The sequence below is a fragment of the Hippocampus bargibanti genome, linkage group LG05 (genome assembly GCF_051943395.1).
Source record: "Hippocampus bargibanti isolate YZ-2025 linkage group LG05, ASM5194339v1, whole genome shotgun sequence".
Taxonomy (NCBI): Eukaryota; Metazoa; Chordata; class Actinopteri; order Syngnathiformes; family Syngnathidae; genus Hippocampus; species Hippocampus bargibanti.
Window position 1 is genome coordinate 18378570 of NC_142738.1, and position 23931 is coordinate 18402500.

Sequence of the window (23931 nt, forward strand, 5' to 3'; positions counted from 1 at the left end):
GTCGAATGTCAGTGATATTTAAACAAGCCCCATGTTAACGTTTGCATTAATATACTTCTGCGAGAAGTGCATTGCAGATAGCAAGTGTGGAAGCTAATGAGCCGTGTGCAGGCTAGTTCGCAGTAACTTTGCCTATGGACCCGGCAAGTTGACTTTCATTCCGATTGTTTGGCTGGATTTTCACCAATCATGAGGAACGGTAAACCATTCATGTTAACGGTCAGTATGATCACAAAATTTTAAATAATACATTCTGACATTTTGTTGAAAAGTGGCCGCGCGTGTCTGGCGCCGCTGAAAAACATTTCTAAATATTTTACTTTTATGGCGCTCTTAATCAAAAAGGTTCCCGACCCTTGCTCTAGTGTAATAAAATGGTTTTGAATGATCACAGCCCATCTGAGTAAATTGTGTGCCACTTACTTTTGGTGGGCTGCTTTTTATCTTGGGCACTTTAGCACCGCGACCACGATGGATCTGCTCATGGTCAAACTCCAGATCCTCCAGCCGTTGGGTCAAGGCCAATTTCTGCTGAATGGCCATACGGAGGAGAGAGTTTAATGTCTTCTTTTCATCCTCTGCTGCTGCAAGTTGCCTCTGCATCTCATCCAGCTGGTTAACATATTCATCACATCTGCAAAGATACAGAAAAACAGACTCAACCACAACGTTTCTTCAAACCAAAAGGGGGAAAAAAAATCCACCAATGACTCACCTGGTTGCAAACATTGCTCTGAGTGAGGAGAAGGTGGCGGCGTCTTCTTTGAGGGCCTTCAGCTCGTTCCTCAGCTTCATCATCGTCTCTGTCACCATGGCCTTTTCATTTTCATACTTGCTCTTCAGGTTTGCCAGTGCTACCTCTGCTGTCTGGAATGTGGACAGTCACAAGTGTAGAACGCACATGACGGCACCATTGCATTCACAGTTAAGTTATTGGCTCTTTTATTTTTTTATCATATTATTTATGGCTTTATTGTTCTGGTGTTTATTGTTCTTTAATTGTAAAGTGTCCTTGGGTGCTTTGATTGGGGCTTGTAAATCAAATGTATTATTATTATTATTACAGTAAAGTCTCGTTATATCGATATCGGATATATCGATAGTCCCGGTTATATCGATACTATTTCTATGCACGCACGGAGAAAATTACATGCAAACAGGGTCGGATATATCGATAGTCCCGGTTATATCGATATTTTTTCGGACTCCCTTGAATATCGATATAACGAGACTTTACTGTATTATTATTATTATTATTATTATTATTATTATTATTATTATTATCAGGCGAGCTAAAATACAAAAAAACAAACAAATTGCATGCCTTTGGACATCTATCCAGTGATTGAGACAAGATTCTCATTATTTCAGTCACTGGACTTTTTTATATTTATGGACACATTTATACTTTTTTACATTCTACTGAAACATATTTGACTTATGTCTTGCTGCAAAAGAGGCAAGATGAAGAGTGCGACCTGAGTGGACTCAGCTGAAATGTAATTGTTTCTGTGTAAAGTGTTATTTTTTGTCTAAATATGATCAACATCACAGGGGTCAAAGTTAAGGCCCGGGGGCCAAATCTAGCCCACCACATCATTTTATTCGGCCCGCAGAAAGCAAATAAAACTTGTGAAATTCTACGATGTTGGTTAAAGTCGAACCAAAATATCAAATTGTCCCATGTAAACCACAATAACAACATTATCTGTTAGATTATCTATTATACAATCTGATTCTGATTCTGATTATGATTATTTTTGAAAACAAATTTGGGTTTTATTTCTTTTTGTGGTGTTTTCTTGTTACAAAGAGTTTTGGCTTCTTACCTGTTTGTTGGCTTTCAAAACCAGCCTGAGTGTGGCTATCTGCTCTCTTTTGGTACTGAGAAGCGACTTGAGCTTCAAAATTTCCTCCAGACACACTTCCTTGTCTTTATCGAGCGTGGGTGCAAGCTCTCTGGCTGCAGCTCTCTGCCTGGACAGTTGCAAGGAGCGGTCCACAGCCCTCTGCAGGTGCTTGATCTGATCTTTAATAATGGCATTCAAGTTGTAGATATTCATTGGCTCCTTCCGTAGGTCTCCCCCTGCCTCGGAGGGCATCTGTGATAGGCAAGGGGCTGTGTTGGCCGCAAGAGAGCTGGTGGTGTTGCAGGTTGGGCTATCGTGATGAATGGGAGAGTCCGCTGCATTGGTTGTTGTGTCACTGTGTTGGAAATCTTTGGACGGGGAGTTCAATGGACTTCGCTGAGCCTCAGAAGAACAGAGTGCCGAAACCGCAGCCAGGCGTCGAGCAAGGCGGGGTGAAAGTAAAGCCCGGGGGTCTTCAGAGCCTTTGAGGCCTCCTTTGCGTGTGACTCTACTCTGCCGGTAATAGTCCAGCATGACGCGGTTGGGTGTCTCGTTATTGCAGAGGCACACGTGGTGGTAGAGCTGTGCAAGCTCCTCGCTGAACGTCACCAACTCGTCCTGTGCCGTGTTTAGTAGGACCTGAGTCTCTGCGGCAGTGTTCACAGCAGCATGTAGATCCGCCTCCAAGCTCACCGCCCTCTCTCGACCTTCCTGTAAACTGTTCTCCAAATGGGTTACCTGAATACAACGTGAACTGTGATGAACCGGCAGCAATAAAAAAATAATAAATACAATGATAAAAATTACATGGTGTCGGGTCACCACTCGGGACTCATTTCTCATGATGTTCAATGACGGTTTCCACAATTTTGACTGGTAATGTATGCAGACAATCATTCACATTCACACCCATGAAAAATTTTGCATCTTCATTTAACCAAACCTGCACATTGTTGTCATATTGGGGGAAGCCGAATTACCTGTGAACCTAGCAACAACAAGATACCGACAGGGTGTTTTTTTTAATTTTAATCTTACGTGAAGAGTGATTAACTTTTTAGATACCTTATTTTGTCATATAGCGCTCAAAGATTTTCTAATAAACAATTTGACCTTATTCACAAATTAACAAGTGACATTAAAAATGGTGTTGATATTGGTTCCACTGTAAAGTATCGTAATTGGGTAAAATACATTCATTTTTTCTGAACCGTTTTATCCTCACTAGGGTTGCGGGTGTGCTGGAGCTTAACTCAGTCATCTTTGGCAGTAGGCGGGGGACACCCTGAACTGGTTGCCAGCCAATCACAGGACACACAGAGACCAACAACCGTCTATGCTCACATTCACACCCAGGGACGATTTGAAGTGTTCAATCAGCCTGCCATGCATGTTTTTAGAACGTGGGACAAAACTGGAGTACCCGGACAAAACCCATGAAGGGCCCATGGAGAACATGCAAACTCCACACAGGGATGCCGCAGCGGGGACTGAACCTATGACCTCTGCACTGTGAGGTCTATGCACGAACACCTGGACCACCGGGCTGTCCTGCTGCACAATGGCACTTTTATAATTGACAGCATGACCACATAAAAGTATATGCAAGTTTTTTTTTCTAAATGGTGACGACAAACCTGTTCACCCAGCGCACGTATTCTGTCGTCACTGTGAGCATCTGCTTGCTCCTTTGTAGCCTGGCTGTAAATCTCCTTCAAGGCCTTTAGCTCTGTTTTCAGGTTGATCACCTCTGTCACCGCCACCTTATATTTACACTCCAGGATCTCAAACCCATGTACGTCCATGTCGCAGTGACCATTAGCTTGAGGGGACATTGTACCGTCGGCAGGTTTGTCAGTGTCTTGAGGGTCATCCAGCCCTTTACCACCGTTAAGATGCTTCATAGCGTTGACGTGCTCTGTGAGGCGATGGAAACGCTCACTCTGCTCCGTTAGGGCGCCTTGTGTGTGTTGCAGCTGGGTCTGCGATTCTTGCAGGTTCATGAGCAGTGCCGCTTTCTCACGTTCTATCTGAAGGACAGAATTAGTGTTCATGAATGAATTTTGCAAAATTATGTTGAGATGGATGTTGTGCTTCAAAAATGAATGAGAAAACCAGAAAGTGCTTATGACGACGGTACTGCTGACGCATCTTCATGAAGAGACTTCAACATCTGTAAAATGTGTTAATCTTCAACACCAAGAAACATTTGGGGTCTAGTAGTGATCTATATTTGTTACTGTGCAAATGAACTGCCCAAAAATCTAAGTGGCAGTGAACTGAGAGAGCGACCCGATTTCTGTAGCAATAGTCATTTCATGAAAGGGTGTGCGTGACCAAATTTCTCCATCAAAGTTTCCCATCACATTGGCAGGGAGAAGCGTCAGGTGATTAATTTATTGATTTGTTGTTGTTTTTTTATTTCCTCAAGACGTTTGTCCATACTGCAGACATATTGTCATATGAAATTGTGCTTCTCATGCCCTAAGTATGCATGATAGTGGCACATTAACGGCTTTGTATTTGTAGTCCAAAAGTGGAACATGCCACTCTTCTCTGCATCTTTTTACTGTGCCGATCACATCCTAATCATCCTGACAGCACTCCCAATGACCTGCGCATATGCATCACAATTGTTCTCCGCTGCTGCCTAGTTTTAAAACATGCAATGATTTGAGCAACTATCATTTTCTGGTTGGCGACCAACGGGTGGCGCTGTCGGCCCCGCCTGCACCTGCACAGGTGCTGGTCGTGTCGATCAGTGGCAGACTGCCACGTTCTGATTGGCGACCAACGATTAGTGCTGTCGGCCCTGCCTGCAGCCGCGCAGGTGCTGGTCGTTCCAATCAGTGGCAGTCAAAAAACTCCCGGCACGACCATTCGGTGTCGGGTCATTGCATTGTGCAGTGCATTGTGTATGCTGTGCATCTGTTTGCTGCACCCTGTCAGGTTTGTTTCAGGTTGGCAGACCTTTACTCTTGGTTTTCTTTTGATGCTTTGTATTTTCTGTTCAGATGATTTTGATGTTTTAGATTTTGTTCCTGCTGACTTTATTTTAATACAATTTGTCAAACACAACCTGCTGCTCCCTCCTGCCTGCTTTTTGGGATCCCCAACTGCCATCACCACCTTGCAAACCGTGACAGCAACATTGCAAATGCCAAATGTCAGTTTCTCTTTTTAAGTGAACAGAACTTTGTCACTAACGATATTTAGACTGACTTACTGAAACAGCTTAAGGGAGTCACGTCATAATAACATATGATTTATCTTTTCCACTGTAAAGATATCAACTTGTATTAAAGGGTAAAAAACAGTGTGTCGGCAATTTTGTCATTTTTTTGTCAGAAACTTTTTATCAACACTAATCTTGTGTGTTCATGTGGATTAAAGCAACATGCTGACATCTGAATTAACCAAGCATCCAGTGAAGCACAGCTAATTAAATTAATTTATTTGGTTTTATGAGTCCTCTCACTCTCTATCCATCAGATATCCATGAGTTCGACACACAAACACAGATTTCTCAGAATCATCTTTCTATTGGATGGACTTGCCGTTGTTATCATAATAATAAGAAAACATCAAGTGGCTGCCAAAAGTGTGATCCAGCATACCACAGTCGACTTCCTTCACTGACCTGTATGAGCTGCTGTTTGAGCTTCTGCATCTCTGACAGGTTGAGCTCACTGAAAAGGTCAGGTCCCGGGTGCAGAACCTCGCTCTTTCTGCCCGCACGATAGTCTCCGTTCATTTTGGCCAACATGGCACCTGTGTGAAGGTGACCGTTGTGCCGACAACAGTCGTCATTTTTGCCGTTGACAGTGCCAAGAACGCTGCCTTTGCTACTGTTTGCGCCGGCACTTCCGTTGACCTCCTCCGGGAATTTGAGGCCGTCGACGCCAGTGACAGTGAGTGCAATGTGCGCGCCCGCGCCGTAGATGCTGTCACTCAGGCTAAGATAATGGGCCAACTCTTTTCGCAGATTGTTCTTCTGCTCACGCTCACTCTTGAGGGCATCCAGGGCCTCTTCCAGTTGCCCTGCAGAGATTTCTTTCAGACGTAAAGCGTCTTCAAGTTGGCTGTTGAGAAGAACAGTCTCCTCTTCCAAGACCTTAATCTCATGCTTGAGACCCTCATACTCCACCTGAGAAGAACGAAGAGAAAAATCCAGAAAAAGAAAAACATCCTTGAATATTAGAACAGCATTTATAAAGACATACTGAAATTGCTAAAAAAAAAATCATGGTATCATGGTTTGAATCCAAATTTGCTAGAATGCTGTTTTCTTAATTGATAACAAATCCCTAAGACATGTTTGTGTGTGTGCATGTGTTGGGGGTTAGGGGTAACAATTAAGGTTTAAAAAAAATAACCACAATCAAAGAATACATATCAATGAGTTCATACTACAGTATCTTGTAAATGTTAACTACACTGTATCGGACAACAAAACTGTCATAAATGGTGGTGTGCAGAAAAGTAGACGACAACACAGGTTAGCTTAAACTGCCTTTTGTAGCCATGTCAGATGAATGTGTAACAGCGGGGTTATCTATCTATCAATAAAGAGTATGAGAAGCCAAAAGACATGGCAACCCATTCATTGGAGTGCAAGATGTCTTCACCACTGACCTGGCTCTGCTTGAGGGTGGAGACCAATTTCTGCAAGGTTATGTTCTCCTCCTCAAGCTCCGTGTAATCCTGAAGCAGCCGTGTTTCTCTAAATTTATATTCCTTGATCTCTTCCCTCATCCTACACCTCTGGAGCTCCAACATGTCATTTGTCTGCAGAACAGGCACAGGAAGAGACAATGGAACAATTTCATTGTGTTAAGGTTTGTATGTTACCTCAAACGCATGGCAACAGGAATGGCATGAACCAAAAACTTGGCGTAATTTATTGTAGCCATTGCAAAGTCAACTCAGAAAAAAATCCAAACTGGATTTTGGATTGGATTAGCCTTTTTAGTCTCGCAGTGGAGAAATTTACATTTCACAGCAGCAAAGTTATGAAAGAAATGAAAATAGAAAAACAAAATACAGGAGCTTCTAGAAAGGCAGCCATTCTTGCGGCACCGTCTTGAAGTCAAAAGAACAAAAAAACGAAATAACAAATAACAAATTGAAATTTACCATCGGTGAAAAATACACATAACCCTCTGTGTTCAAATGTTCAGACTCATATGGTCCGATAATTTGTAAAAATAATAAAGATGCAAGTTACCCAAAAATGTGTAATTGTAACCAATTATTTTTGTGCATAGAAATATTTTCGCAATGCTATGTTAAGTAATTTTTAAATGGTACTGGGGGTGGTATGGCTCATCTAAATCACAGGTGTCAAAGTCAAGGCCCGCGGGCCAAATCCGGCCCGCCACATCATTTTTTTCGGCCCGCGAAAGCAACTCAAACTTGTTAAATTCCATGATGATTGCTAAAATCTGAGCCAAAATTTCATATTTTTGGATGTCAACCACAATAAAAGTCATTGTTCTTGACTTCAGATTTGAAAACGAGTTATTCATTAATTTGCTGTGTGCTTTATATGTAATATTTGAAGGGATTTAAACATTCTAATGGGTTCCCCAAATTCATAACGGCCCTCGAGAGGAAACCATAACTGCAATGTGGCCCGCGGCAAAAAATGACTTTGACACCCCTGATCTAGATGATCGGAAAACGGGGTGTGAGTGTGCGCGCGCGTAGGATGCGAACGGACAATGCCTTCACTTTTTAGAGATGATGACTAGACAGTACATGTAGATCATTAAAAAACAATTTGAGGGTCATAAATGCTGACAGCAGCTCTCAAACTCTTGCAGCAAATCAAGGCTAAATGTCTGTACTATTCGACTGCAATATTTGAGTTAACTGTACAGCGGTTGGTTTCGGTGCTAGTTTTTATGGTTAAACAAGGATTGCAGAAAGCACCATTGTGCTGTGATGCTTTCAGGTGTACAATAAATACTGCAGTAGTTGTGCAACCTTGCTGAGTGTGCCAAGTTTAGGGTGCTTATTCCCAGTTGAGACCCAGATTTGTAAACTACAATGGTATCACGGCCCGTTGTCTGACCCCTACTCGAACTCCAATGCTGCTCCCCTTAATGTCCGCACTCATGCCTGCGCATATGCGCACCATGATGCATGATAACACGTGTAAATATTTTCCCTCAAACAGTGGATATACACAAAGAATCTTTGCTTCATCCAAATAAAGTGAAATTAAACATAAAACAAAACAGGCATTTCCTACTGAATCTTTGCCTGTGCTTTGGGATAGAAGTCAAAGGCAATTAGAAATTTACTTTGACAGAAGTTAATGTACGTGTTCGTGCCATAGCTCTCTCGTGTCACAATACATCTTGTCACAGAAGGGCTGACCTCTTTTAAAAACATCTCTTGGTTTATTCTCTTCATTGGAGTCATAATAATGTTTGAAATAAGTTTGAAATTGGAAATTAGAACGTGCCTTGAGTTTTTCCATCACAATGAGGTGGAGAAATAATAATTCCGCTGACTATGACAAAGAACATCCCTCCCAATACGGGTCAATGTCTTTGTAATTCATGTATTTTTCAGGTTCTCTATTTTTATTTATTAATTATTTTAAAGTGGATCATACTAATCCACACCAAGTGATGAATCTGTTGTTTTTACACTGTCTTAGGTACCAAAAATATCGCCGGTTTACAATTGAAATTGTGTGTTATGCTTGTTTGTCCCAGTACCTTTTACAACAGTTGAGTTTTCCCTGACATTAAATGTTGACACCAAATTTAAGTTTGTATTACGGCATGTGGGTTGATCCTCTACTTTGGGAGTAAACTTGCAAAGTATGATCTTTGCAAACTCACTTCACGCAGATCCAGCACGACCACGTTAAGCCCCTCGTTCTCTGACTGGGTGTTAGAAGCTGCGGAGCGAGTCAAGGTCAGCTCTGTCTGCAGCTCCAAAACACGGGACATGTAGTACGCCTCCTTCGAAGCAGACTCCTGCAGCAACGTCTCCTCAATATTCTCGCCATCCTCGGCCACCTTGCGCTGGTTGCTGTACGCTTGCCCGAATGCCTGAGGAAATGAAGAGGGCAGTTTGATAAATCAAAGTTCGTCATTTTGGCATGGAAGATGACAACTTTCACAATAATGCCAGCAAAGCAAAGTCCCTGAACCACATTTGCTCTAACTTCGACCCATGAGGGATGAAGTTTCATTTGATCAATAGACATGCTGTTCCCATTTTTCTGACATACGTTTCCACGGCAATGTGTGCTGGCGTGTCATGATGGCTACTGAGGCAAAAACTCACTGGGAAAAAAGCAAAGTAACAACAACTTAACTAAACTGCCATTCTGCTGCAAGCAAATAAGCCCGGACGTATATTACATGTCATGTAGCATCAACAATTATTCAAATATATTCACAATGTCAGCAGGAGGCTATCAGAGCGTCATTCCCTGAACCGCCACTACTGTCGATACATAAACATAAACAACACAGCACTTTTTCGGAGAACAGTCAGTGTCACGATTTGCAAAGTGGTGGTGGACCCCCAAAAAGCAGGCAGGAAGGAGGAGCAGGGTTTATTTGACAAATAGTATGAAGTAGAGTGAACAGGAACTCAATCAAAAACAACAGTCATCAGAACAAAAGACCAAAAGTAGCAAACAAAACCATGAGTACAACATGACACAATGAAACTAACCTGACACACTGAAACAAACAATGACCCGACACTGAATGGTCATGCCAGTAGTCCTTTTAACTGCCACTGATTAAAATGACCAACATCTATGCAGCGGCTGGCGGGGCCGTACAGTTCCACCCGTTGGTCGTAAACCGAACGTGACAGAATGTCACAGACAAACCTCTTTGTTTGACTATATTATTTGGATGAATCTGGAAAAAAATGACATAGTGATCGAGCAAACCTCTGTGCTTGGTAACTTAGCAAGTTGGAATGTTTGTGATGCATAGCCATCTCATTTCTTTCCCAATTAGCAATCAATACTAATAATGGAAAATGTTAAATGACATTGAACAAACTTAAAGATTGGGGAGAAAAAAAGAGTGTCCACACACAAATTAACACAAATTAAGATTCTCTGTGTCTTTAAAAACACAACAAATTCCAAACCGGTCTCATTTGATATGCAGACAAAATAGCTCAACAAATTCAATTGTATTTTCCAAAATTACATTCAACTGAGGGCGGTTGAGTGGTTAGCATGCCTGCTTCACAGTGTAGAGGTCGTGAGTCCAAGACCCGGTCCGGCCTCCCTGTGTGGAGTTTGCATGTTCTCCCCGGAAATGAGTGGGTTTTCTCTGGGTCCTCCAGTTTCCTCACACATTCCAAAAAAATGCATGGCAGGCTGATTAAAATCTCCAAACTGTCCTGAGGTGTGAGAGTGAGAGTGTATGGTCTTTTGTCTCTGTTTTTGGCTTGCAACCAAACCACTCGGATAGGCTCCAGCACCTCTGGTAATCTTAATGAGGATTAAGTGTTCTGGAAAATAGATGGATGGATGGACATTCAACTGACCAGCAGCTCGGTGGTCGAGTGATTAGCACTGTCAAGCTTATAGTGCAGAGGTAACAGTTTTAAGTCCTGCCCGGGCCTTCCTGTGTGGAGTTTGCATGTTCTCCCCATGTTTATCTGGGTACTCCAGTTTCCTCACATGAGTGAACTCTCCCAATTTTCTCTAGGGGTGAGCACAGGGCGTTCTTCTTCTCTGGGTGCCCTACAAGTGGCTGGCAACTGGTTCGGGGTGCCTATTGTCCGAAGACGGCTGCCTTTGTGAGGATAAAGTGGATGGTGAAATGTATGGATGGACATTTCAAATGCTTCTCAAATAGATCAGGGTTGTTCAGTGTGTAGCATGAATGAACATTACAATAAAATATATTAAGTACAGGTTTGGTATCTAAAAACCTGAAGAAAGCAACATACTTTTCTCTCCCAAGACCATTTTTTTCCCACCGACTCACACATTCTACAGTTAGGCCTTTTAACCAAATGCTGTCCCTTTTTTGAAAACGAACATGGACATTCTGGTCAATCATTACGAGAACAAAGGCATTAATTTATGCAAAACATTGTTTGAATGAGCACAAATTCCATTTTTGCGCAAGAGCGGCTGCCAATGTCCGAGCAGCAACACGGTCACCCACAGCTGAACTCAGCATGAGGAAGAAGGGAAAGGCTGACCTCATGGGGCCCTACTTACTGGATTTCCACCACACCAAGAACACAAAAGGATAATCTGCCAAGTAAAAAAACAGCACTTAGGCTATTACATTCCAAATTTGCAGTACTGAAATCCACAAACGCAACACGCATATACATATAAGTACACGTCCACAGATGACAAGACTGAACTATGTCAAGAAAATCAAACAACAGTAAAGGACAACCGAAGCCTCCGGACAAGTTGTTTCCATAATATGTAAAATTGCTTCAAATGACTTCTACTGAGCGTATTTTACAAAGATTCCACCGCATATAGCTATATTTTACCTTTTAAGACTTTGAATATTCGCTGAATATTCCGGAAGTCTTGTTTTAAAGTTGGTGACGATTCCTGACGTGACGTCACGGAAGGAACGCCCCTGACCGAGAAAAGGACACAATGCATTTTGCTGTACTTTGTTTGGTCTGAAAACTTCGTGTTGATCCGTGATGATGGCGAAAATAGAAGCAAAACACATAAATAACGCGATGGTGAATCGTTGTGTGTTGCACCAAGACAACTATGTGATATTCACTGACACAAATTCCAAGCAGACAAATCAGCCCATTTCCAACGGAGTTTGGCGTCATCTTCTGCATTTTCTGGGTGCTACATTTCTGTCCAGCTGCATCAAAATGACAGGGAATAAGTTCTTTAATCGATTGCAAACATTTATGCTTTCCTCTTCAGAACTATTTGAATTATACTCACAACTGAATGAGTATCAAGAAAGCATCTTCTCCGAATCTGAAGTCATTGTTCTGATTCTCGAGCAAGGCAAGACGCCTTGGCGTGACATCACGAACAAGGGGGCCGGACCTTCTGAAACTGGCCACTTCCGAGTTCAATTTGAAGTACTTTTTGGACACTTTAAGTCATTTTTATTGGTGTTTTGCATTTGACTAAAAATATCATCCTGCGTGTTTTGGGTATTTTAGATTCTATAAAATGTTTTTTTGATGTCAGTTAGGAAACAAAAAAGTGGTGTCGGGTGTCCTTTAAATGTTGTAATTAAATGTTGTAAATTGTTCACCTCAGATATTGTACTGTACTACTTACTGTATAATAGTGATGTGGCAGACTGTGCCGAGGATCCGAGGCGTGTGCGGAGTAAACAGGTGAAACAATTTGCGAAGCGTGATTCGAGGCATGGGTCGATTTCGCTTCTGGCCACACCCAAAGCCTCAGAACGCACGTGGCGACGCCCAATGCCTCGTGAGACGGGATTAATACGTCATCACCCACTCGAAGATTCAAAATAAAATGGTGTACCGAGAAGACAATGAGCTGATGGCTGACACTGATTTGTGTGAGACTAATTAAGGCTAATCCAATCCAATCTCAAAATTCTGACTTTAAAGTGAAGATTGTTACTTTAAAGTCTGACCGCTTAGAGAAAAGTGAGAATCCGGCCATCTTTATTTTATTTTCTTCGTTAGCCCTCATCCTCTTCTATACATTTGGACCCCATCAAATCCATGGTAGCATTTTAATCACTCTCTCTGTCATGACATTTATTTTCCACATGATGGTGCAGTGGGACAAATGAGGCCTCATCGTGCATTGGTCAGAAAGCAAACCATTTGGATGGACAGTTTCATTGCGTCATGGTGCCTCATTTTGCCATCACTACTGCATACCGATTGTTGACAAGCACGAGCTGAGAACGCTTCAAATTACCACACCATTTTTTGACAATTACAACTAGGTAGAAACAGATATTGTTCCAGAATGACAGTAACCCTTTGACAAAGGAAAGTCTTGACGCACATTAGGAAGAATTTGCTTTGGAAGAACATCCTAAGCATTGTCATCCAACAACAGCCAACTCAGACTTCACAAATGCTCATCTGGATATAGCTCTTGTCAAAGGTCTTATCAGAGGAGTAAAGTTACAATTGTCAATCTGTCACCATATTTTCTACGATTTTCCATTCCCAGAGATGTAACTTCCCATCAAAATTATGAGACAAGTAAATTAAAAAAAGTTAAATTAGAAACCAAAGCTAGCCGGTTTTAAACTCAGACATTCACAGGTCAGCAATGAAAGCAAAACAAATAAAAAATAAAAATTAAAAATAACAACAGCTGTTATATTAATTAATCATCTGAATAGCCAAAGTAATTGTTTGTAGTGGTTTTATGCTGTTTCTATTGATATTTGTTATAATAAGCCAATTATTATGCCATCATCTTTATTGTGGATTTTATCCTTCTTCAATGTTTTTTTGCTTGTAAAATAGAATTGTATTTGTATTGTTTTTTGAGTTAGGAGATTCACAAACAAACAGATGGACTGCCGTTTATTTAGCATTACGTTCATGGAGATTCATTGTGTTTTCACGCAACAACAAACCTCCTGCACGCATGTTCCTCAAAGTCCACCATGTTTGGCAAATGCTCCACAAAAGAGAGAATCAAAGAAAGTGACCCTTAATGGCTTGTGACTCATTGCCCTCTTCCGATGCTCTGTTGCTGTTGCAGGGCAGCTACCTCCCAGCTAAAAATAACACAGTGACAGCTGTGCGTTTTTCAACTAATTATGTTAAAAGCAGGGACAATGCATAAGTGCTGACTCACTGTAATGGTGGCTCCAAGCTGTCCTGTATGGCCTTTGTCTGCCTACCTTGGCATATACTATTAGCAAAATTCTTCTTGTAAAGAGTGTGGCAAGGGTGAACAGCATTTCCTGAGGATAATATTCATTCAAAATCGGCAATTGGCAGCTCGTTTGGAGAAAGAAAGCAGTATAATGAGTCCTCAGGCGCGGCAATCTTGTGTGCCTCACTGGCTCAAGTCCAGACAATGGGGCTGCACCCGCATGTACTTAGCCATAGGCTGGGGCAGTTTACATGGGATGCAAACCCAGACAAGTGGAGGTGAGTATGGTGTTCAAACCCCAAAATCCTGACCCATATGTGGTGGATACTAATGAGGACTCAGGAAGTGCTCTTGCTGTGCGACATGTGCGTGCTTATCTATTTTTACATTCTTATAACCCAAATTAAACTCGAAAGTTGTTCATAATTAATTGTTCTCGAGTATGCAAATTGACAAACGCACGTTCGTTTGGCAATTTGCACAATTGGCACCGGCAGCCAATCAGAAGCCTTCTTTGGACTACACCCTGACTGAAAAGTGTACTTGAGAGTTTTGAAAGCCGCTCAGAAAGAGGAGTCCATGTGGCTTGTAGCGTTTTGTTTGTAGTGTTTGCTTTATTGAATAGAGCAAACATTTGATTTGAAAAAAAAAAAAAAAATTCTTAAAGAAGTTGTTGGCCACCCGGGCTGAGATGTTTTGAAAGTTGTACGCCTGACGTAAAGGTTGTACGCCTCGGGCCACCAGGCAGATGCTATTTGAAACACTGGTTATATAGAAACATATAATCGGATTAAAATTGCTCACTCGCTTGTGTGCTGATGTGTTCTTTTTCAACTTCTGATTCTTATGTTCATTCAACAGTTATTTGTCATGTGCAGTCTGTACTCCCGAAGACAAATACCTTGTGTGTTCCAGAACCCACACACTTGGCCAATAAAGATGATTCTGATTCTGTTTTGTATTTGGATTCCAAAATTACAACCTCCAAACTGCCAAATGTGGGTTAAAATTCATTTTGGCGGACGTTGATGAAAATGCCTTTGTGTCGATCAGATAGACTTGGGCATCGATGGACAATGCATGGGGCAATTAGGAAAATACGGAATGTATTAGTGTAACATGGGTTGCAACATTTCATTATAGATGAAAGCACAATTCTGTATTTTACAGGATGGATGCCAACCTGTCCATACTGTTTTACATGGGTTAACATTAAGCTTTCACACATTCATGATGTGATTTGGTTACAAGCTCAATTGCAATTGCTTTGGTATGACGTTTAGCTTCACAGTAAAAAAAAAAATACAGCTTAAAGCAATCAATTGACTGCATTTTTTTTTTGATAATTTTCACTGCTTCTTGTGAAATTCACTGACACTATCCTGCTGTTGGAACGAAAAAGTGCGAGGAAGTTGCAACCCAAAAGTACGTCTGTGTAAGCTCTCAGTCGTACAGGAGTGGTCCATCGATGAGAAGGTTTCTTCAGCCGTCATCTGTACTTTCTGAAGGTGTCGGACGTTTCGCCTCCTATCCAAGAGGCTTCGTCAGCGAACTGTAGTACAGTTATAAAGAAGTTCGCTGACGAAGCCTCCTGGATAGGAGGCGAAACGTCCGACACCTTCAAAAAGTACAGATGACGGCTGAAAAAACCTTCTCATCGATGAACCCAAAAGCAGGAAATAGGCCATGCAACAGTTTTATGACTGAAAACCTCCCAAATCTGTGCACTCACAAGTCATTGGCGGAGGAGGTGACAGGAGGGGCGGGGCGCGCCCCGGATGGCAACGAGATGTGACAGTGCCCCCCCCTCAAGGGACGCCTCTCGGCGGCCCCCCAGGCTTGGATGGGTGAGCCGCATGGAACGCCCGGGTGAGGGATGGGTCGAGGATCCAGGCACGTGGGACCCATTGACGTTCCTCAGGTCCATAGCCCTCCCAGTCGACCAGGTACTGCACTCCTCTGCCCCTGCGCCTGGAGTCCAGTATCTCCCGCACGGTGTAGACTGGTCCGTCGTCCAATATCCGGGGGGGAGGTGGGGGGGCGGGCGTGGGGGCTAAGGGGCTGGTCTCCACTGGCTTGAGGAGGGAAACATGAAACACGGGGTGGATCCGCATGGTGGGTGGTAGCCGGAGCCTCACCGAGACCGGGCTGAGGATGGCCTCGATGGGGAAGGGACCCGTGAAGCGTGGGCCCAGCTTGGCCGAGGACCCTGCCAGCCGAAGGTCCTTCGTGGATAGCCAGACCTCCTGCCCGACCTGGTAGCTGGGTGCTTGCCGTCGATGGCGGTCTGCCACCCGCCGGTTCCGGGATGCGGTGCGTGACAGGGCGTCCCTGGTCTCCTTCCAGACTCTGTGGGCCCGTCTGAGGTGATGATCGATAGACGGGACCTCCACCTGGCCTTCCTGTGTGGGAAATAAGGGCGGCTGATAGCCACAGGCGGACATGAATGGGGACCGACCTGTGGCTGCGGAGACCAGGGAGTTGTGGGCGTACTCCACCCAGGGTAGGTGCAGGGCCCACGCCGCCGGGTTGTGGAGGCACACGCACCGGAGGGCCGCCTCCAGGTCCTGGTTCTTCCTCTCCGTCTGTCCGTTGGTCTGGGGGTGGTACCCAGACGACAGGCTCGCCGATGCCCCTAGGGACCGACAGAAACGCTTCCATACCTTGGACACGAACTGCGGTCCCCGATCCGACACGATGTTCGTCGGAATCCCGTGGAGACGGACGACATGGTTAACCAGGAGTTGAGCCGTCTCGGTGGCGGACGGCAACCTGGTTAACGGAACGAAGTGGGCCGACTTGGAGAATCGGTCCACTACGGTGAGGACGACCGTCTTGCCACGGGAGGGGGGGAGGCCTGTCACGAAGTCGACGGAGATGTGGGACCAGGGTCTGGACGGAACCGGTAGGGGCTGGAGGAGTCCGGCCGGGGGCTGGTGGGAGGCCTTTCCACGGGCGCAGGTCGGGCAGGCCTTCACGAAGAGGGTGATGTCCCTCCTAAACCCCGGCCACCAGAACCGTTGGGCGATGAGTTGGATCGTCCTGTTGACCCCCGGGTGGCAAGCTATCTTAGATGTGTGCCCCCAGATGAGCACCTCGGTGCGTAGAGGGGGGGGGACGAACAGGCGATCCTTGGGACAGCCCCTGGGGATGGTGGTGGTTCCCTGGACTTGTTGGACTTTTCTCTCAACCTCCCACCTCAGGGCGCCCAGGATGCGCTGGGCCGGCAGGATGTTGGCGGTGGTCTCCTCCCTTTCTGCCGGCTCATGGATACGGGATAGGGCGTCGGGCTTGGTGTTCTGTGACCCTGGGCAGTAGGTGAGAGAAAAGTCAAAACGGGTGAGGAAGAGTGACCATCGGGCCTGCCGTGAGTTAAGTCTCTTGGCCGACCGGATGGCCGCCAGGTTCTTGTGATCCGTGTAGACGGTGAAGGGGTGTTTAGCTCCCTCAAGCCAGTGTCTCCATTCCTGCAGGGCCAGGACGACCGCCAGCAGTTCCCGATTGCCGACGTCGTAATTGGCTTCGGCGGGGCTGAGCCGGCGGGAGAAGAAGGCGCATGGGCGTAGCTTCTGGTCGGTGGGAGAGCGCTGGGAAAGGACGGCCCCTACTCCGGACTCGGATGCGTCAACCTCGACCGTGAACGGGAGATCCGTGTCGGGATGACGCAGAACGGGGGGGTTGGTGAAGGCACGACGGAGGCGGTTGAAAGCCCCCTCAGCATCGGGAGTCCACCTGAAAGGGAGCTTGGTGGACGTGAGGTTAGTGAGGGGGAGTGCCTTCTGACTATACCCGCGAATGAAGCGGCGGTAGAAGTTGGCAAACCCCAAAAACCGCTGAAGCTGCTTGCGCGTCTTTGGGATCGGCCATTCCACCACCGCCTTGGTTTTGGCGGGGTCGGCCCTGAGCTGCCCCTGCTCCACCACAAACCCCAGGAACGACAGAGAGCGGACATGGAAGTCACACTTCTCTGCCTTCACATAGAGCCGGTTTTGCAGGAGCCGCGCCAGGACCCGTCGGACGTGTTGCCGGTGTTCTTCTGCAGAGCGAGAAAAAATAAGAATGTCATCGAGGTAAACAAAAACAAAAACATTGAGGAAGTCCCTGAGCACATCATTAATTAAATTCTGGAATACGGCCGGCGCGTTCGTGAGCCCGAACGGCATCACCAGGTATTCAAAGTGCCCTAAAGGCGTCTTGAAGGCTGTTTTCCATTCATCCCCCTCACGGATTCGGACCAAATGGTAGGCGCTGCGAAGATCCAATTTAGAAAAAATGGTGGCGGACTGAAGGGGCGCAAAGGCCGAATCCATGAGGGGGAGAGGGTATTTGTTGCGGATGGTGATGTCGTTCAGGCCCCGGTAGTCAACGCATGGGCGCAGGGATCCGTCCTTCTTGTCGATAAAGAAAAACCCTGCGCCCAGGGGGGAACGCGACGGCCGAATGAGTCCTGCCGCTAGAGAGGAGTCTATGTAAGTGCTCAGGGCTTCCCGTTCCGGTTGTGAAATATGGTAAAGTCTGGAGTCCGGTAATGGAGCCCCTGGCTGCAAGTCTATAGCACAGTCATACGGTCGGTGGGGCGGCAGGGATTGGGCGTTGTCTTTGCTGAACACCTCCCGCAGGTCGTGGTAGCAATGTGGCACGCCTTTGAGGCAGATGGCCTCGGGCGGGCCACCGCGGGAGGGGTTACGCCCTGCCGTAGCCGACCGCAGGCAGTTAGCGTAGCAGTAGGGGCTCCAGCCCTGAATGGTGGGGCCCTCCCAAGAAATGGATGGGTCATGGGCCTTGAGCCAGGGGAGACCCAAGACCAATGGCGCGTTCCGGGAGGGCATAACAAGAAATTGGCGGTGCTCCACATGGTTGCCTGCCACTCGGAGCTTAAGTGGGGCCGTGAGGTGGGTGACCCGGGCTAATAATCGGCCATCCAGGTCGACGATCTCCTTAGGGGGAAGGAGATCTAAAAGTCGGCAGCCCAGCAGGTCGGCCAGGTGGGGGTCGATAATGCACCCGTCGGCCCCCGAGTCTACTAGTGCCCACACTCTTTGGGAGCTGGAGGGGCCAAATAGTTCACTCTCCAGCTCCAACCGTGTGGCTCGTGTAGTGGACTTAGCCCCCAACGGATTCCGTTTCGGCGGGGACTTACATTGGCCGTGGGTCCTAGGCTGGGGGCCTCGGGTGCGACGAGCCCTCGGGTTGGCGTGGTCGTCTCCCCCCCCTATCACCATCGGTTCGAAGAGTCCCTCCTGGGGCTGCGCGCGGTCGCTGCCGGGTGTGGTCGACCGAGGTCGGCTTCGGGGTACCTCGGGCCGTCGGTCGCTCAGCTCCTTTCGCCGCTCTCGAAGACGCTGATCCAAGCCGATGACAATCCCGACGAGGTCGTCGAAGGTGGTGCCGGCGTCGCGGGTAGCCAACTCATCCTTTAGGTCGGAATTCAAGCCGCGACGAAACACCCCCCTCAACGCTCGGTCGCCGTAGCCGCTGCCAGCGGCCTGGATCCGGAAAGCGACGGAGTATTCTGCGGCCGAACGGGCCCCTTGGACGCAGTCGAGGATTTTCCCTTCCGCCTCGACCTCCGTCACTGGATGGTGAAACACCCGGCGAATCTCGGCTACGAAGTCCGGATACGAGGCGCACAGCTCCGGTCGGGACTCTCGTACCGCCAGCACCCATGATTCGGCTTCGCCCGCGAGCAGGCTGGTGATGAAGGCTACCTTAGCCTCATCGCTAACGTAGGCGTCAGAGGGTACAATTGTCCTAAAATGAAGATTCCAGTTTTTTGAAAACATGTGCAAGAGATGTGAAATTATAATCCGTCAATCAAAATGTAATCTCTTCAGTGAAACTTGATTGAAATTTCATCCAAAAGGCAGCTTGCTGAGCAGTAATCCCTACCAAAAGCATGTAGTGATGTAGTTGTGGAACGTAGCAATCCTCGTACAGTATTAGTCAACTCACAAGAAGTTTTGATTAGTGTAAAGTCACATACAGATACACATAACATCTACAGTTACGTATAGTCCAGATGGTCGCCCCATCTGACAACATCACAGAGTTCAGTCACATGGAGAGAGACATGGATGGGTGCGCCAGAGGAGCAATACTGTCTGCATCGACATAAAATCCTGTCGTTTCACTTCAACAAAACAAAACAAAACAAAACACAGTTGCTTGTTAATATAGATGATGTACATTGTTCATTGGCGTAGACCTATTACATCGTCAACTTCCATTTTGTCTTGTGTTAGGGCTAACAATGGTGAAAGTTTGACCCAGGGATAGATTGTAAAATATTGATTTAATTTATAAAGAAGAATTTTCCCAAATACTGTAGTAAAAATATTAGGTGGATAAAACTGTGCAACAGTGGTTTTGTTTTAATTCTCATTTTACTGTGTATGTAATTATTAATTCTCATTTTACTGTATGCATGTAATTATCTTTTTAATAGATATTCACTGTAGTACAGATTCTGGGGAGAAAATGCCCTCCGTACACACTGTCCTCTTGAAAGACACAGAAAAGTCCCCATGTGCCTTTCAGCCACAAGGAAAATTGCCAAGTCACGAGATGTGTCATCCATTAAAAAAAAACACAGAGGCATATTTTCACATGTAGAGAGAAGATGGGTAACCGGGGCTAAGTTGCAATCGAGTTATAGTCATAGTCAAAAGAACAAAAATAGTAATACCTTTGAAGACTGTTGCAAAACATGATGTTTCATTTCAAAGAATGTAAGACCAGAGGCTGCAGCATGAACCTTACCTGACTTTACAAATATATTAAAAGTGGATAAAATATATTAGCTGATGAAAGTTGCTAGCTTGTTTGTGTGCTGACACATGTATTTTGTTTTTCAACTCCACTTCTGAATTTCATTTCTTCACCATAGCTCTAATCATTACATCATCATAAACATGTGTGCACTTTTACAGTATACACCTCAGTCTTCTGACATTTTTTATTATGCATAGAATATGTTGTTTATTATCCTTTCTCCCCCACCCCCTTTCAAATTGTGGCTGTGGACTGCAAATTTCCCCATTGTGGAACTATTAAAGGCTTTCTGATTCTGATAATCTTTCTGTAAATTTATATAACATATATTGGGCAATTTTCTGCTTTCATTGTAATCACTGTTTAGTGTTCAATATCCACTGTCCACCACATTTAGAACAACAATGTCATTACAATAGCACTGCAATCCCCAGAAAGTCATCTTAAAACAGTGGATGATCTGTGCCACCATTGTGAGGCTCCAAATCTGCTGCTTTCACACACTACACAAAGTAACATGCATATCCACTGACAGTGCTGCAAAGTCGGTTTTAGCTCGAAAAATATGTCTTGTTAGAATGTGTTCATTTGGATTTAAGCCTGCTTTTGATGAGAAAGAAGGTTGGGTTATTTCCCAGAATCACAATTCTGTGCTAGAACGATGGGCGATGAATGAATGTGTTGTCGGATAAGAAGCTTGATGTAAAATGTGTGTCTAAAAATCGCAACTCTCACCAAAAATCTAATTTTGTTCTTAGAGCCTCTTTGCAGACTTATCTGTAAAACATAATGAGGTGGAGACCAGATCTTGAATTGAACAACTCAATTACATCATACATCCTCGACGATGTGGAGTATGCGCTGCCACCATCATTACAGTTATAACCATAGACATATAATACTTATCTTTCCATGTATTTATTTATTTTACATCACAGCTTTGGCAACTGTTTGAGCAGAGAGAAAGAAGACCTTGCTAACAGGCTGTACCATCTATAACTGTGTCATATACTCAGCTTGCCCTGTCTGTTAGCAAATAAGCCTGCCAGGACACCAGGAGCTAGTCAACCACAACACATGGCCTACTGGCGACCGCTAATGCGTTGGCAAAGTTAAAAATAAACTTAGCTACAGGCACTATTATTCAGGAAGTATTCGGATTGTCACTGCTGAATTGAGCGAAAAAAAGAGAGAAAGAAAGAATGGACAAAAATAGTATGAAAGAGACAGGGGGTGAATGAGGGTGGGCATCAGGGAATCAGACAGATGCAATTCTATCATATTTTTAAAACAGAAGAGTCAAATGCATTGGAAGAAATTGACTGTGCAAGGATCATAAGACAAGAACAGAAACCTGACTTGTAGTTAAAATATACTCGTATGTTCCCTATATTATTTAATTGCATGCACATACAGTATTCTCATTGATTGTAGTGTATTTTCATTTATTTTTAATGGTCGGAATATTACCGTCAGTCTCCCTTGTAAACTAGCGAGTTCCATTTCAACAAACCAGAGTGCAACATTTCCCCCCAGTAGCCTGCCTCGGATGTATATGAAATAGAGCACTAATGTCGACTGTGAGGAAATCGACCTACATGGTCTCTTCTTGGCTGAATGCGGAAGGTCTTTCACTGAATCTACTTCATACATTTTTTAGTGACACATATGTAACTATCACCCGCACACAAAAAAATCTCGGGACTGTAAAGTGTCCTTGACAGTTTCGAAAGGCGCTTAGAAATTAAATGTGTTATTATTATTATTTTCTTTTGTGTGCGTTACTTGCGGGTTGAGTGAACGCTGGCACGTCTGGCTGCCGCTGCTCACCCACAGAAAAACTTATCATGTGACTATAAAGTGTCTGAGCGTTTTGAAAGGTGCTTATAAATGAAATTTATTATTATTATTATTATTATTATTATTATTATTATTATTATTATTATTATTATTATTATTATGAAGAAGAAGAAGAACATTGCATCGAACAGCTTCTTCCCCCAAGCCATTAACTCTTTGAACTCTTCAACAGTAGCCAAAATGGAACTGTATAGTGCCACCACAGCAGTTTTTTTGACGACGATACTAGTGCAGCGTGTTCTACCGGAAACAAATTCCTTGTGTGTTCTACATACTTGGCAATAAAGATGATTCTGATTCTGATTCTGAAGAAAAGCACTAACCAGCTGGGTGGAACTCAGTGCATGTTCCTATAGAAGTGACATAAGAGAAAGTGACATAAGAGAAAAGGAGTAATGAAAGAAAGACTAATTTGCCTTGTTGACAACATTGTCTTGTCTTTCTGCAGCAAGGAAAGAGGAGCAGATGCAGAAAAAGACACACAACAAGAGGAAGACGAGCCTTCTGCCACTCAAGCCATTGTGCTTGACTTGACCCTTAAAGGACAACCGAAGCCTCTGGACAAGTTGTGTCCATAATTTGTAAAATCACTTCAAATGACTTCTGCTGAGCGTATTATACAAAGATTCCACAGCATATAGCTATATTTTACGTTTTAAGACTCGCACTGAATATTCAGGAAGTCTTGTTTTCGAATTGATGACGATGCCTGACGTGACGTCACGTCTGGAACGCCCCTAACCGAGAAAGCGACACACAATGCATTTTGGGTACTTTGTTTGGTCTGAAAACTTCGTGTTGATCCGTGTTAATGGCGAAATTAGAAGAATAACACATAAGTAATGCGATGGTGAATCGTTGTGTGTTGCACCAAGACTACTATTTGATACTAGCTGACACAAATTCCCAGCAGACAAATCAGCCCATTTCCAACGGAGCTTGGACGCCATCTTGTGCATTTTCTGGGACGCTACATTGGAGTCCTGACGGCTCGAATTGATACGGGGGGACGTCTTTCATCGATTGCAAACATTTAGTCTTTCCTCTTCAGAACTATTTGAATCATATTCATAACTAGAGGAGTAACAAGAAAGCATCTTCTCCAAATCTGAAGCCATTGTTTTGATTCTAGAGCAAGTCAAGACGTCCTGGCGTGACGTTACGAACAAGGGGGCGGGACCTTCTGAAACTCGGCATCTCCGAGGTCATTTTGAAGTAGTTTTGGGACACTTTAATTCATTTTTATTGGTGTTTTGCATTTAACTAAAAATATCAGCCTCCGTGATTTGGGTATTTTAGATGCTAATAAACGTTTTTCTGATGTCAGTTAGGAAACAAAAAAATGGTGTCGGTTGTCCTTTTAGGCTTCCACTGAGTGACTCACAAGTTTTGATTCAATCACTGAAAGTCATTGCAGTAACCTGAAGCAAAAACAACACACATGGTCGATTATTCAAGCAAATTGAGTTACGCTTCTTATTTAAATAATTATTATAACAATTCAATGAATTGGACTTCACCTTTAGTTTGACGTGAAATTAATCCAGTTTCAACACTGCGCAATTAGGTTTTCTGAATCTGGGATGGGTCATTTGGTTCGTGTGGTCATTGTTTGGCAGG

General features: G+C 44.5%; 1 protein-coding gene across 3 annotated transcripts in view; it reads right to left on the reverse strand.

Moving 5' to 3' along the window:
- Positions 1–23931, reverse strand: part of bicd1a (BICD cargo adaptor 1a) — a 110123-nt gene that overhangs the window by 5601 nt on the left and 80591 nt on the right. For all 3 annotated transcript variants that reach the window (XM_088997107.1, XM_088997105.1, XM_088997106.1), the window contains exons 3-9: positions 8708–8920; positions 6486–6638; positions 5491–5997; positions 3488–3880; positions 1830–2588; positions 716–867; positions 424–634 (exon numbers count right to left, since the gene is read on the reverse strand). In XM_088997107.1, the coding sequence (XP_088853233.1) occupies positions 424–634; positions 716–867; positions 1830–2588; positions 3488–3880; positions 5491–5997; positions 6486–6638; positions 8708–8920 (2388 nt within the window). The remainder of the gene's footprint in view (positions 1–423; positions 635–715; positions 868–1829; positions 2589–3487; positions 3881–5490; positions 5998–6485; positions 6639–8707; positions 8921–23931) is intronic.